The sequence below is a fragment of the Eurosta solidaginis genome, chromosome 3, assembly GCF_040869045.1.
Source record: "Eurosta solidaginis isolate ZX-2024a chromosome 3, ASM4086904v1, whole genome shotgun sequence".
Taxonomy (NCBI): domain Eukaryota; kingdom Metazoa; phylum Arthropoda; class Insecta; order Diptera; family Tephritidae; genus Eurosta; species Eurosta solidaginis.
In genome coordinates this window covers 278103862-278116161 of record NC_090321.1, presented here as the reverse complement: position 1 = coordinate 278116161, position 12300 = coordinate 278103862, and the positions used below count along the sequence as shown (strand labels likewise).

At 34.2% G+C, this 12300-nt stretch overlaps 1 protein-coding gene across 9 annotated transcripts in view; it reads left to right on the top strand.

Annotated features, from left to right (window-relative positions):
• The window catches only part of Wnt5 (Wnt oncogene analog 5), a 638708-nt gene extending 635127 nt beyond the window's left edge, over positions 1 to 3581 (top strand). For all 9 annotated transcript variants that reach the window (XM_067776631.1, XM_067776636.1, XM_067776637.1 and 6 more), the window contains 2 exons: positions 956 to 1123; positions 2395 to 3581. In XM_067776631.1, coding sequence (XP_067632732.1) covers positions 956 to 1123; positions 2395 to 2582 — 356 coding nt within the window. In that variant the 3' untranslated portion in view covers positions 2583 to 3581. The remainder of the gene's footprint in view (positions 1 to 955; positions 1124 to 2394) is intronic.
• The last annotated feature ends 8719 nt before the right edge of the window (positions 3582 to 12300 follow it).

The following is a 12300-nucleotide window of genomic DNA, read 5'->3' as shown; positions in this document are numbered from 1 at the left end:
ATTCCGATCTATACATCATAACAGATATAATGAGAGACTTATAGAGCGTTACTGACTCAAGATTAACTGTTCTCTTTTTGATTTCTAAGCTAACATTGCAGAGAAGGCAAAAGTTACTGAAGAAATTTCTGCGCACAAAATTGGAATATCTTATTGAAAAACTGTATGCTCCTTGGTACCCGCGGTCTATTTTTCTATTACTTTTATGAATCAATTTTAAAAAACACAAGAACTATCATGTTGCAATATCGAATACACTAATAAACCCACTCTGATGGGAGGACCAAGTGAAGAACCATCAAGGGGTAGATTTGCAAATAAGTGCCAGTTAACTAAACGAGGAAGAAACTGGAGAGCTTCTTTAAACGATCAAAATCGTGTAAATAATGAAGCAGCAATAAAACTTTTTTCACCTCGATTAAATCGGTTTGTTAGTTTTTTTTTTTTTTTTTTTTTGTTTGAGAATCGAATCGAAAATATCGTTCTTTCAAGAAATCGAATTGAATCGAGCTCTATCGCATATTTCTTTGCGCTTGGCGACATACAGGATTCATCCTAGACTTATCGCATTTTGCAGGGTTATTTAAAATTGCCGTTATTTCTGTTTTCAAAGCTAACAAACACACACTGATATTCAAATATTTTTCAAACTCTGTCCAGTCTGTTGCACACTGCACAATGCCAAATAACATCTGAAGATAAAAAAGGAACACCACATTATCGGCTGGTTGCAGACATTGCTAAGGAACCTGCATTATCTGCTTGATATTAGCCTTACTTATTCACGACTAGATGACGCCAGAAATAGTTTTGTAAATTCAAATAGATACAGTAAAGAATTGGTTTGGAATTTCTTGAAACGTTTATTAGGCAATCGTTTTTTTTTTTTTTTTATTTGCTTACCGGATATACATACATATCAAATTATAAATTTTTTCTTTTTTACTTTTTGCAGGTGATTATTTACGTGAAAAATATGAAGAGTCCACAGAAGTAAAACTAAATAAACGTGGACGATTACAAGTGAAGGATTCGCAGTTTAAAGTTCCCACACCGCATGATTTGGTTTATTTGGATGAGAGTCCCGATTGGTGTCGCAACAGCAGACAGCTGCAGTGGCCAGGTATAAAAACAAATTAAATTTATACACAGCGCGAGTTGCTCAAAATTTTGGCACATTTTTTGCATAAATTATGGCATCGTTTAACATTCATCAAAAAGTATCATTTGCATTGAAAATTGTTTCATTTGACTTTAAAAAGTTTCAGTTGATTTGAAGAAAGTTTTATCTGAGCATAAATTCAATGGATTTAACAGGGCGGATGTTGCAAAACTCTGAGATAGGGCGTTTTCGAGCTGCGCGCTGAGATTGGGTGATAACCCATTCAGCAGTCTCTGTGTAAATGCATTAGGGTAGGGTAGGCAAAATAAAAAATATTGTTCAAGTCATCGAAAAAGTTTTATTTGATCTGAAAAGTATCATTTGCGTTGAAAAAACTTTAACTTTATTTAAAAAAACCTTCATTTGACTTAAACAGATTTAATTTCAAGCCAAATGGTTTCAGTTAAAATAGAAAAAGTTTCATTTCACTTGAAAACTCGTCATTTGGTTTGAAAAAATCTTCATTTGATTTGAAAAAAACTTCATTTGACTGTAAAAAGTTTCATTTGCGTTGATAAACGTTTCATATCATTTAAAAAAAGTTTCTCTTGATATGAAGAAAGTTTAATTTGACTTAAAAAAGTGTCATTCGATTTGAAAAAAATTTCGTTTCAAAAAAAGTTTAAGTTGATTTGAAGACATCTTGATTTGACCTTAAAAAGTTTTATTTCAGGCAAAATGGTTTCAATTGAAATGAAAAAGTTTCATTTGAAAAGAAAAAAGCTTCATTTGATTTGAAAAAAGCTTATTTTTACTTAAAAAAGTTTCATTTGCGTTGAATAAAGTTTAATTTGACTGAAAAGAAATTCCTTTTGATTAGAAAAAAATTTAATTTGACTTGAAAAAAGGTTTAATTTGATTTGAAGAAAGTTTAATTTGACTTGAAAAAGGTGTCTATTGATTTGGAAAAAATTTCGTTTGACTTAAAAAGCTTCATTTTATTTGAAAATATTTTACTTCCGTCAAAAAAAGTTTAATTTTATTTGAAACAAGCTTCATTTGACTTAAAAAAGATTCATTTGATCAGAAAAAGTTTCACTTGCGTTGAAAAAAGTTTCATTTGATTGAAAAAATTTCATTTGACTTAAAAAGGTGTAATTTGACTTGAAAAATGTGTTATTTAATTTAAAAAAAGTTTCGATTGGCTAGAAAAAGAGGCTTTGAACTGAAAACGCTATATCAATGTATATTAATATTACTAAAATCTGGTATTTTACAACACCAATTTATAGGGACTCATGGACGTATTTGCAACAAAACATCTTCAGGACTAGATGGTTGCGGTATTTTATGTTGCGGTCGAGGCTACAACACCAAAAACATAGTGGTGCGCGAGCGCTGTAATTGTAAATTTCATTGGTGCTGCCAAGTAAAATGTGATGTCTGTGTGAAAGTACTCGAGGAACACACATGTAAATAATTACGAGAAAAAGGCAAATTAATTGAATTTATGAATAAGTAATAAATGAAACTACTTAACAATACACGGCGGTGACAAAAAGATTGAAAAACCCATAAATGATGATATGAAGGAAATGCAGTAAAAAAGCTAACTAAAATTCATTGAATCAAATGCTGTGCTGGTTCGCCCTCTGCAATTGAAACTCTATCGTTCTGCTGCTGCGTTTTAACTACAATGTTTCATCTTAATGTACTCAAATAAAATTATAGTAAAATAAGTATGTATGTATGTCCTTATTATGAGTTATTCATATAAATAATGATAGATACTTACAGGTGTACATTGACCAAATAACAATACTACAAATTTAAAGAAAACTTTTAATTTAAACAAAAAAATAACTTTAAATAATAAAAAAATATTGTAATTCTAAAAAATTACAGTAGAATATAAGCCTAAAAGAATTGTAATTTAATTTAATGAAATGAGCTGAGAAATTTGATACCCTCCGTATAATTGTATGTATGCATGTATATTTTTAGGCGCGCAGGTATGCACGTAAGTATGTATGTAGCTCCCGGTTAGCTGCAACTTGTAATGTAGATATAAAATTCCATATTTATAAGATGTGTTTATGTCATCTGCAAGCGAAATGCATTTTTCTAATTTTCAATTACTAATCAAATAAAATTTGTATGTGGTATGTATGTATGTTTGTAGTTCCATAAAACTAGTATATATAATAAATTCGTCCGCGTATGTGTGTGTGTGTGTGTGTCTGTATGTAAGATATCCTCGTATGCAGATAAGTGAAATGTGTGCTCAACTTTCCATTTCGGTAATGACACTTCTTATAGCATTTTTATTATGTTGTTGTAAGCTTATTTAGTACATAATAGTAGTTACGTACATATTTATAGTTTTATCAAAACCTACTTACGGTCAAATCACGCCTACAATTTAGTCTAGCATATTCTTAATTTTTAATTGTGTATTAGTTGTAAACATCACTTATTTAAATAAATATTTAATGATACAAATTGAACAAAAATTTAAACTAGCGTTAAATGATTAAAAAAAAAGCCATGAAGAAAACTCCATTTATAAGCACATGCAGGTTTAGGTGAGTTAACCCCACAAAACTCGTTTAAGTAAAATTAAAATTTCGTCTCTACACCTTTTCCAGTTTAAGTTCAGAAAATTGCAATTCAAGTTCAGAGTATTAGAATTCAAGTTCAGAATTTCCAATTCAAGTTCAGAAAATTTAAATTTAAGTTCAGAAAATTACAATTCATTATAAGAATTTCCAATTCATGTTCAGAAAATTCCAATTAAAGTTCAGAAATTTCAATTTAAATTCAGAAGAATACAATTCAAGTTCCGAAAATTACAACTCAAGTTCAGAATTTTCATTTCACGTTCAGAAAATTGCAATTCAAATTCAGAAAATTATAATGCAAGTTCAGAATTTTCATTTCAAGTTCAGAAAATTACAATTCAAGTTCAGTAAATTGCAATTCAAATACAGAAAATTATAAGTAGGGTGTCTTTTTCTAAAGTTATTCCAATTCATACAGCGTAATGTAATATGTACTTACATGTTATTTAAGGAAGTGTTGATGCTTCGTTGACAATGCTGGCTTGGATAAACTGTACCCCAACTTTTTTCTAAAGCGTGTACATCCCGAGCTAAGAAATCAAACGGAGGATAACTCTTTGCAACAAGTGCATGAGGATGCTCCGTCCATGAAAGAACTTGGAAAGTAAGTGGAAGGGGAGACTTCTCCACAGAGTTGCGCGGCAGGTGAAGGTGAGAGAAGAATTGATCTGTGCACACAGCGTTTCTCCGTAACTTGCGGGATTGTGGACGCTCCGTTGATTTTGTCATGCCAACTGTCATACTTAATACAAATAAATGCTTGTTACCTTTAGAATATGGCTGGATGTCCTTGTAACTGACCTCTTATGAGAGGAGGAGAGAGAAGATCTATCTCCTTCATGTGAGCAAAATTGATTTAAATGAGTTAAGAAGTCCAATGCTTCCTTAACAGATAGTAGGCCTTCATATCCTTGTATCAAATTATTAGCGCTAAAATTTACCATCCTACATACTTTAATTTCCATTGTATGAAAGAAAAAATTCCAGACAAACTTTTCGCACTTGCATTGCAATTTTCTAAACTTGAGTCGTAATTTTCTGAACTTGAGTTGTAATTTTCTGAACTTGAAATTTCTGAACTTGAGTTGTAATTTTCTGAACTTAAAATGGAATTTCTGAACTTGAAGTGTAACTTTCTGAATTGGAATTGTAAATTTCTGAATTTAAATTAAAATTTCTGAACTTCAATTGTAATTTTCTGAACTTGAATTGGAAACTCTGACAGAATTGTAAATTTCTGAATTTGAATTGCAAATTTCTGTATTTAAATTGGAAATTCCGAACTTGAATTGTATTTTTCTGAACTTAAACTGGAAAAGGTGTAGATATATACTTATAATAAAAGAAACTGTAATTTATCGAGAAAATTTATAATTTTTTAAAGTTTATTTTGACAATTAATAATCGCATATGGCATATCAGCTCTTTTAGAGCAAGAGCACGTGACTGCCAGACCTTCGTCATTTTATAAAACCTGAAATTTCGTCAGCGCATACCTCCAACTGAAGTATGAATGTTGGTACACTATAAAGCTTGAGTCATTGTTGCTTTAGCAGATATCGTACAAAAAATCTGCAAAAAAACTAGATCTTACTTTCGTCATTTTATGAAAGCTAATTTTCATATATTGTCTTCGTAAAGATATTAGAAGTCACTAGTCCGATTAAGAGAGATATTTTCTATGCATAGTAAGGATTATAATGAGATCTGACACCTGCCGTTTAATCCGGAAAAGCATAAGGAGGCCCTAAGAAAAATCTACACAGAATCGGTAAACGCCTTTGCCAGGACGCGCACGGTGAAATCTGTTATCAATATACAATATCCTACTCTTACAGAAAAAGGAGGCAAGGGGACACGAGTCACACTGGCCCAACTTCGTTCTGGATACTGTAACAGGTTAAACTCTTATGTGGTCAGGATCAACCCCGACACACGTAATGTATGTCCTACATGCGAGGTGTCAATTGTATTGTAGAACCTACGCCTCGTATACCAATCCCTATTATCCGCCCCTGTTGAAACTGCCAGTTTCCTTGGACTCCCGGTATAGGACTGATGATAATTTGGGAGTAGTCGTGCCCATTGAATGGGACGAAGCACTTTTAGCACAATACCAACAACTAGCCCGATTGCCAAACACTTTCCATAGTGGCTTTGTATAGCCAGATACTTTTAATTCTTCTAAGCATGAAAGAACAGTCAAGCAATTTTATAATGAAACTCGAATTCTAATTCTTGAAAAAAAACTTGAATATTTGTTTGCCAGGAAAAAATGTCAGCCTTTATATTATGAAAAGGTACAGTTTTGTGGTACAAAAAGTGTCCGGCTGTACAAAGCAACTATGGAAAGTGTCTGGTAATCATATTGCCTTCTTATATCGTTACGAGGACACTGTATGAAAATCAGCCTTTATAAAATGATATTTTTATTTGCACGATTCTGCTAAAGAAACTATGACTCAAGCTTCATAGCGTACCAACACTCTTACTTCAGATGGAAGTATGCGCTGACGAAATTTCAGCTTTCATAACATGACGAAGATCTGACATCCACGGGCTCTTAGACTATTATAACTATTATCTTCCTTACAAAAAGTTCGAAAAGTTGCTTAAACCGATGGCGGTTTGAATTAAGTTTGAATATATAAGCTGCTGCCTTTCAACACCTAGGCCCGTTTTCACCCTTTCCGCTTTTTATGCGGTTAGGACTTATGACCACAGAATTATGAAGTCGTATGGTGTATGGAAGATTGAGTTCAATAAGAGCGCTATTGTAGAAAACTTAACAAATTATTTCATTAAACCTCGGTGTGAAAATTGTATAACGTGGCTAGACCCCAGTTTAATCCATAGTTAAGGAATATTGTGTAAAACAAACCTCAAAAATTAATTGGCCATCCACGAAAACCAGCAAAAATTCTGAATACTTACTAATATTAATGTTTGCATATATCTGACACGTGTCTTATTTTCTATTATATACATAGCAGTTTTGTTGCTTATCCACGGGTTATCAAATGTTACATATTAACATTTTCCCTTTCTTTGGTTTATGAAAATTGCGCAGATATAAATTTCCATGTCGCACAGAGACTCGGGAAATAATAATTATCTGTGAAGAGAGCTGACGCAGCGCTGGAGTTACCCCAAGAGGAAATGTTTTCTTTAATTTTCAAGATTACCTGAGTTCTGTTGTACCTGATTGGCGATTGGAGTAATATGACGGATCTACCTGGTATCCCAATCGAACTAGTTTTAATCTTTTCACTATAATCAGAAGTTTCTCAAGGAAATTTGTTTTAAAGGAGTTTTTTTACCTAAACTCTTGTGGAATCCTGCGCAGATTCTTTAATTTAGAGTTTTCTGAGGAATGCATTAGGTGATAGTTTTAAATATAATGATGATATAAAAATAATAATAATTGCAGTGTTAGAGCTGAGGAGAGATTTAGGTTGAGCTTTGCCTACAAATTATCTAAACCTACAGTTTTATGAGAACCTTAAATGACATTTTCTAAGGTAGGTAAATTTCGGCGAACAAGCTCTTTATGGCTATACATGGTAGGAATACACCAAGGGGAATTCTAGGTATATGAAAAGATAAATTGAAGAAACAAGTAAGGACGGGACTGTGCCGAAGACTTCATACCTTTCATGAATGGGGCTGAACAATAATCTTATCCCGTTCTTAATCTCCAAATAATCGGATGTATAAGATAAGATATATATAGTGAATAAATGTACTTACCTAAACGATTTTTAAGATAAATATAAAATAAAAAATAGGTAGGTACTTTGTGTGAGGATGCAAAGCTGCACGTTTTTTGTGGTCTGCATGTAAAAACTATGACTACGAATCACGCATTTCAAAAATATATGACGTAAACGTACCTATTTGGTGAAATTTGATGAATTTTGAAGGTTCTAGCCGTAAAAATTACAGTTTATATGGGGTATATAATATATACCACCGATCTCTATAATTTTTTAAGACAAAAATATATGCTATATACGTAAGCATTTGGTGAAATTTGAACATATCCAGACGATTTTTAAGATAAATATAAAATAAAAATAATAGTATAAAAAAACTAAAAAAAAAAACGCTTTTCTAGTAAACCGAACTAAAAAATAGAAAATAATTTTCATTTAAAAAGAGTTTATATAACAGCAGTAGAAGGCCAAACAATCGTTTATAGTTAATTACCTCAATTAAAAATAAAATTATTAACAGAATAATAAAAAGCGTGGGGTGCATTTGACTACATTTCATATCTTCCCTCTCAGATAGTTGCCAATAGAATGATTGTAACATTCAATATCAAGCACCCCACGCGTTTTACTGTGCATTAAATTATTCCACCGCCATCTTACACCGATACAGGGTGGTTCCAGGGCAATGTCAAGCTAATTGCCTGTGACGACGCCAGGTCGCTAAACCTCTATAGGGCCGCCGTCACGCTGATAGGGGTGGTATATCCAGGCGCGCGCCTCAACACAGTGGAGGCGCGTGATATCCCCTCACGACCAAGGGCTAGAGCCTGGGTTCCAGTGACGCCAACGGACCCAGCTGACATCCTGGAGCTGCTCCAGGAGTGCAACCCGACACAGGTTTGGAAGTCAACCCGGATAATACCGAGCTTGTTCTCTTAACGAGGAGGTACAAAGTACCAAATCTTACACCGCCAAGAATTGGGGGTTCGTTTTTAGCGTTTAGCGATCAAGTCAAGTATTAGGGAGTCATTCTGTATAGGAAGCTATTATGGAGTGACCATATAGTGGAGCGATCCAAGAAGGAAGCAGCAGAGCTGTTCACCTGCAAGAGGGAAATCGGCACCTCCTGGGGATTCTCCCCTAAGATGACGTACTGTATTTACAAAACCATTGTGGGCCCGATTCTTCTTTATGGTGCCTTGGTCTGGTGGCCTGCACTAGCTAAAAGTACCTATCTTAAAATGCTTCAAAAGGTGCAACGGAGATCGGAGCTCTGCATTACCGGGGCTCTCGGCTCCACTCCAGATTCATGGATACACAGATAGATACAGGCCAAGCTAATAAAAGCGTGTTAAAAAGGGCTCCAGTATGCTCTTTCGTAGATGTGCCATGCATCCACTTCTATCATTAATAAAGGAATGCGTTTTTCGCATTATGTGCAAGGTTTCAAATCTATGGCCATTTGGGGTATTCTTAAGTTCAATTGACCTTATGCCCGTTAACCTTATGTGAACCCACCATCACATTATTACATTGTCATCGAGCCTTGATACGTGTGCAAAGCTTCAATCAAACTTATGGCCATTCAAAGTGGTAATAAGGTCAATTGATCTTATGGCCGTTGACCTTACGTCACCACTTACTTACTTACTTGACCTTATGTCACCACACCATCACATAAATTCACTGTCATCTAGCTTTGATACGTGTGCAAAGTTTCAATCAAACTTATGTCCATTCAAAGTGGTAAGAAGGCCAATTGACTTTATGGCCGTTGACCTTAACCACACCATCATATTAAAGCATTGCCATCGGTCCTTGATACGTGTGCAAAGTTTCAAATTACTCAGGCTTCTAGAAACCGGTGAAAATTAAGCTCAAAGATTCCGTTAAATAGTTACTGGCCAAGCTAATAAAAGCGTGTTAAAAATATCGCAGAAATATCGCAAAGTGTCTTATCTGAACAATCGGTTGTATGAGATATATACTATGTATACCACCGATCTCAACGATTATTTCAGACAACAATATATACTATATACGTAAGCAATAGGTCAAATTTGAAGCTTATAGCTGTTAAAACGGGGTAGAAATTGCGAAAAGTTTCTTATCTGAACAATCGGTTGTATGAGATATATGCTATATATACAACCTATCTCTATGATTTTTCAGACAACAAAATATATGCCATATACGTAAGCATTCAGTGAAATTTGAAGCTTCTAGCTGTTAAAATGGGGCAGTAATTACGAAAAGTTTCTAATCTGAACAATCGGTTGCGGAGATATATACTATATATACGACCGATCTCATAAATTTTTTCAGGCAACAATATGTGCAATATACGAAAGTATACGGTGAAGTTTGAAGCTTCAATTTGTTAAATTGAGGAAGATATAGCAAAAATCCTCTTTTTCTGAAAAATCGGTTGTATGGAGGATATATGGTATAGTGGTCCGATCCGGTCGGTTCCGAAAAATGTCTAATCGGACACCCAAATATATCCGCTCACCAAATTTTATCAAGATATCTCAATAATTGAGGGACTAGTTTGCATACAAACAGATAGACGGACAGACGGACATGGCTAAATCAACTCAGCTCTTCATCCTGATTATTTCGGTATACTTAATGGTGGGTCTATCTATTTTCTTTAAGGACTTACAATTTTGGGTTTCGTGGCGAAATTAATATACCATTTCATTTTCATGAAAGGTATAAAAACGAAACAAAAATTAATTTACTCAAAAGTCTAAAATATGTGTGTGTGTTTTGTAAGAGACAACATAATTGCAACCTCATACATATATCTTTTGACCGATGACGGCTTAATGCTGCAAGTAGGAAGAAATAAGTAATTTTAAAAGCCTTTCGAAAAAGCAACTGCTGTACTATGTGGGCATAAAAACGTGACACTTTCACTAGTCCGTTCTTTGGTTCATGGTATTAATAACACTCATATGACAACATTCCCAGAAGCCAACGCATATTCGTTTAAATTTAAGAAACAACATGTAACTCTCTTTTCGATAAATTGTAAAGGAATCCACATCCTAAAATCGGACATAATATTCAGCCCATAATTTATCCTGAGCTATACAGTTAAGCGAGGAAATATTTGTGCATACTAGCCACATCAGCATAATCTGAGCGAACATTTTCTACAGCTGGAAATATTGTTCACGTGAACATGACTAGAGCATAAAAGAGAGCCGTAGCTTCAAAAGTGCTAGAAATGGTCTGGATATGTTATGAGCTATATTGGATCTATTTTGGAGTCATTCCGAGGTCAAATCTTGGCAGTTTGGGGATAGCTTGGGTGGAATTTCGTGATGATATTATGAGATATTTTGGAGTCCTTACGGTGCTATTTTATGATCATTTGAGAGTCTGAAATAGTTTTTTAGTAATCGTAATATTACCCCAGGAGAACCGCGAAAAAAAAGCAAAACATCATCATGAATAGAACCAAAAATACACCCCGAAGTGTCCCCTAATAATTCTAGAATGATCTCCAAATTACCTTGGAAATACCTGAAATAGTTGGAAGATAAGCTCGGCCAAAATCCCCTCAGAAGTAAATCGCGCAAAGATTCATTTATTTTCTCATACGAGATTTGGAATGATTCTATCGATTTTTACGTTACTATCTAGAAAGTTGAATGTTTGCAATTTTTTACTAGGCAAAAGTGAGTAAAGCGCCTTTCGTAAAAACTTCCGCTGGGGCGCACCGATCAAAGTATCAAAGTGCGATCAATTTGGAAGAGAGCTGCCATTGAGCAACTTCACATTTAGCTCCGAGCATCGATAAAATGCAATGAAAGGGAAAATAGGTCTACTAGGTGGTGCTTGGGTTGAAATAAGTAGAAAATTTATAGCTTGAAATCTTGCAATCGATTTTTAAGTAGCTTCCCGGCAAGTTAGAGACTTGAAGTTTTAAAAATATTAGCCGTGTTTTCTCTTACATGTATATACATCTACATTTTCGGGTAAAAAACACGCTTATCACCACTTATGTTATCACCCGGTGGCAAAATCCTGAGCCATATAAATTATTTTGCATGTAAATGCAACAACAACGATTTGAGCCAGATAAATCCAGATAGAAGTCTGGTTCAATTTGTGAGCCAGATAATTTCTTAATTACTTCTTTTTAATTTGGCAACGCTGCGTTTAATAAACCTACTTTTTCAAAAATAGATGTCGCTGCTTAGCCTTTCGCCGTACGAGTTAAATGAAACACAGCGGCGGTATCTGCCTATCACATTTCACGCATGCGAAAATTTCACGACATCTGCTTCTCAAGTCTCTCAATGATCCAGAGCATTCCCATGAGAATTGAGCTGTAAAACTCACTGGAAGACGGCATTAGATAATATTTAGGAGACCCATCTAGCGGAAAGTATTGAACACTCGCGGCTGTGGTTAAATAACTTGCTCCAAAACGGGTGTGCTTAATATCAGAAACCCACACCTCTGTTGGTCATAGTGTATAACCTATAGCTGAACCGGTTGCGATGAATTGGGGACACACATACTTTTCGGTCATAGGAGTGGGGGAAAAGTTTCGAGATAAAATGGAGAGACACATTTCAGTTGCAACTGAGTATAATGCATATTGAAATTTGGCAGTACTAATTTTTTGCGGAACAATTTCATAAGTGTAGATAATGTTCTAAGCAGTCCATATAAAGTTTTAGTGCATATGCATATACATGTAAATAACACAGCTATATATAGTAATACAAAATATTGCTCTTCAAATAATTTGTATAAAAGAAAAAGGTACATTTCAAATCTCAACACTTGCTGAATATAGTCTGGTTTTATAATTTTGATAAGGACTGTAGTTTAAATTATA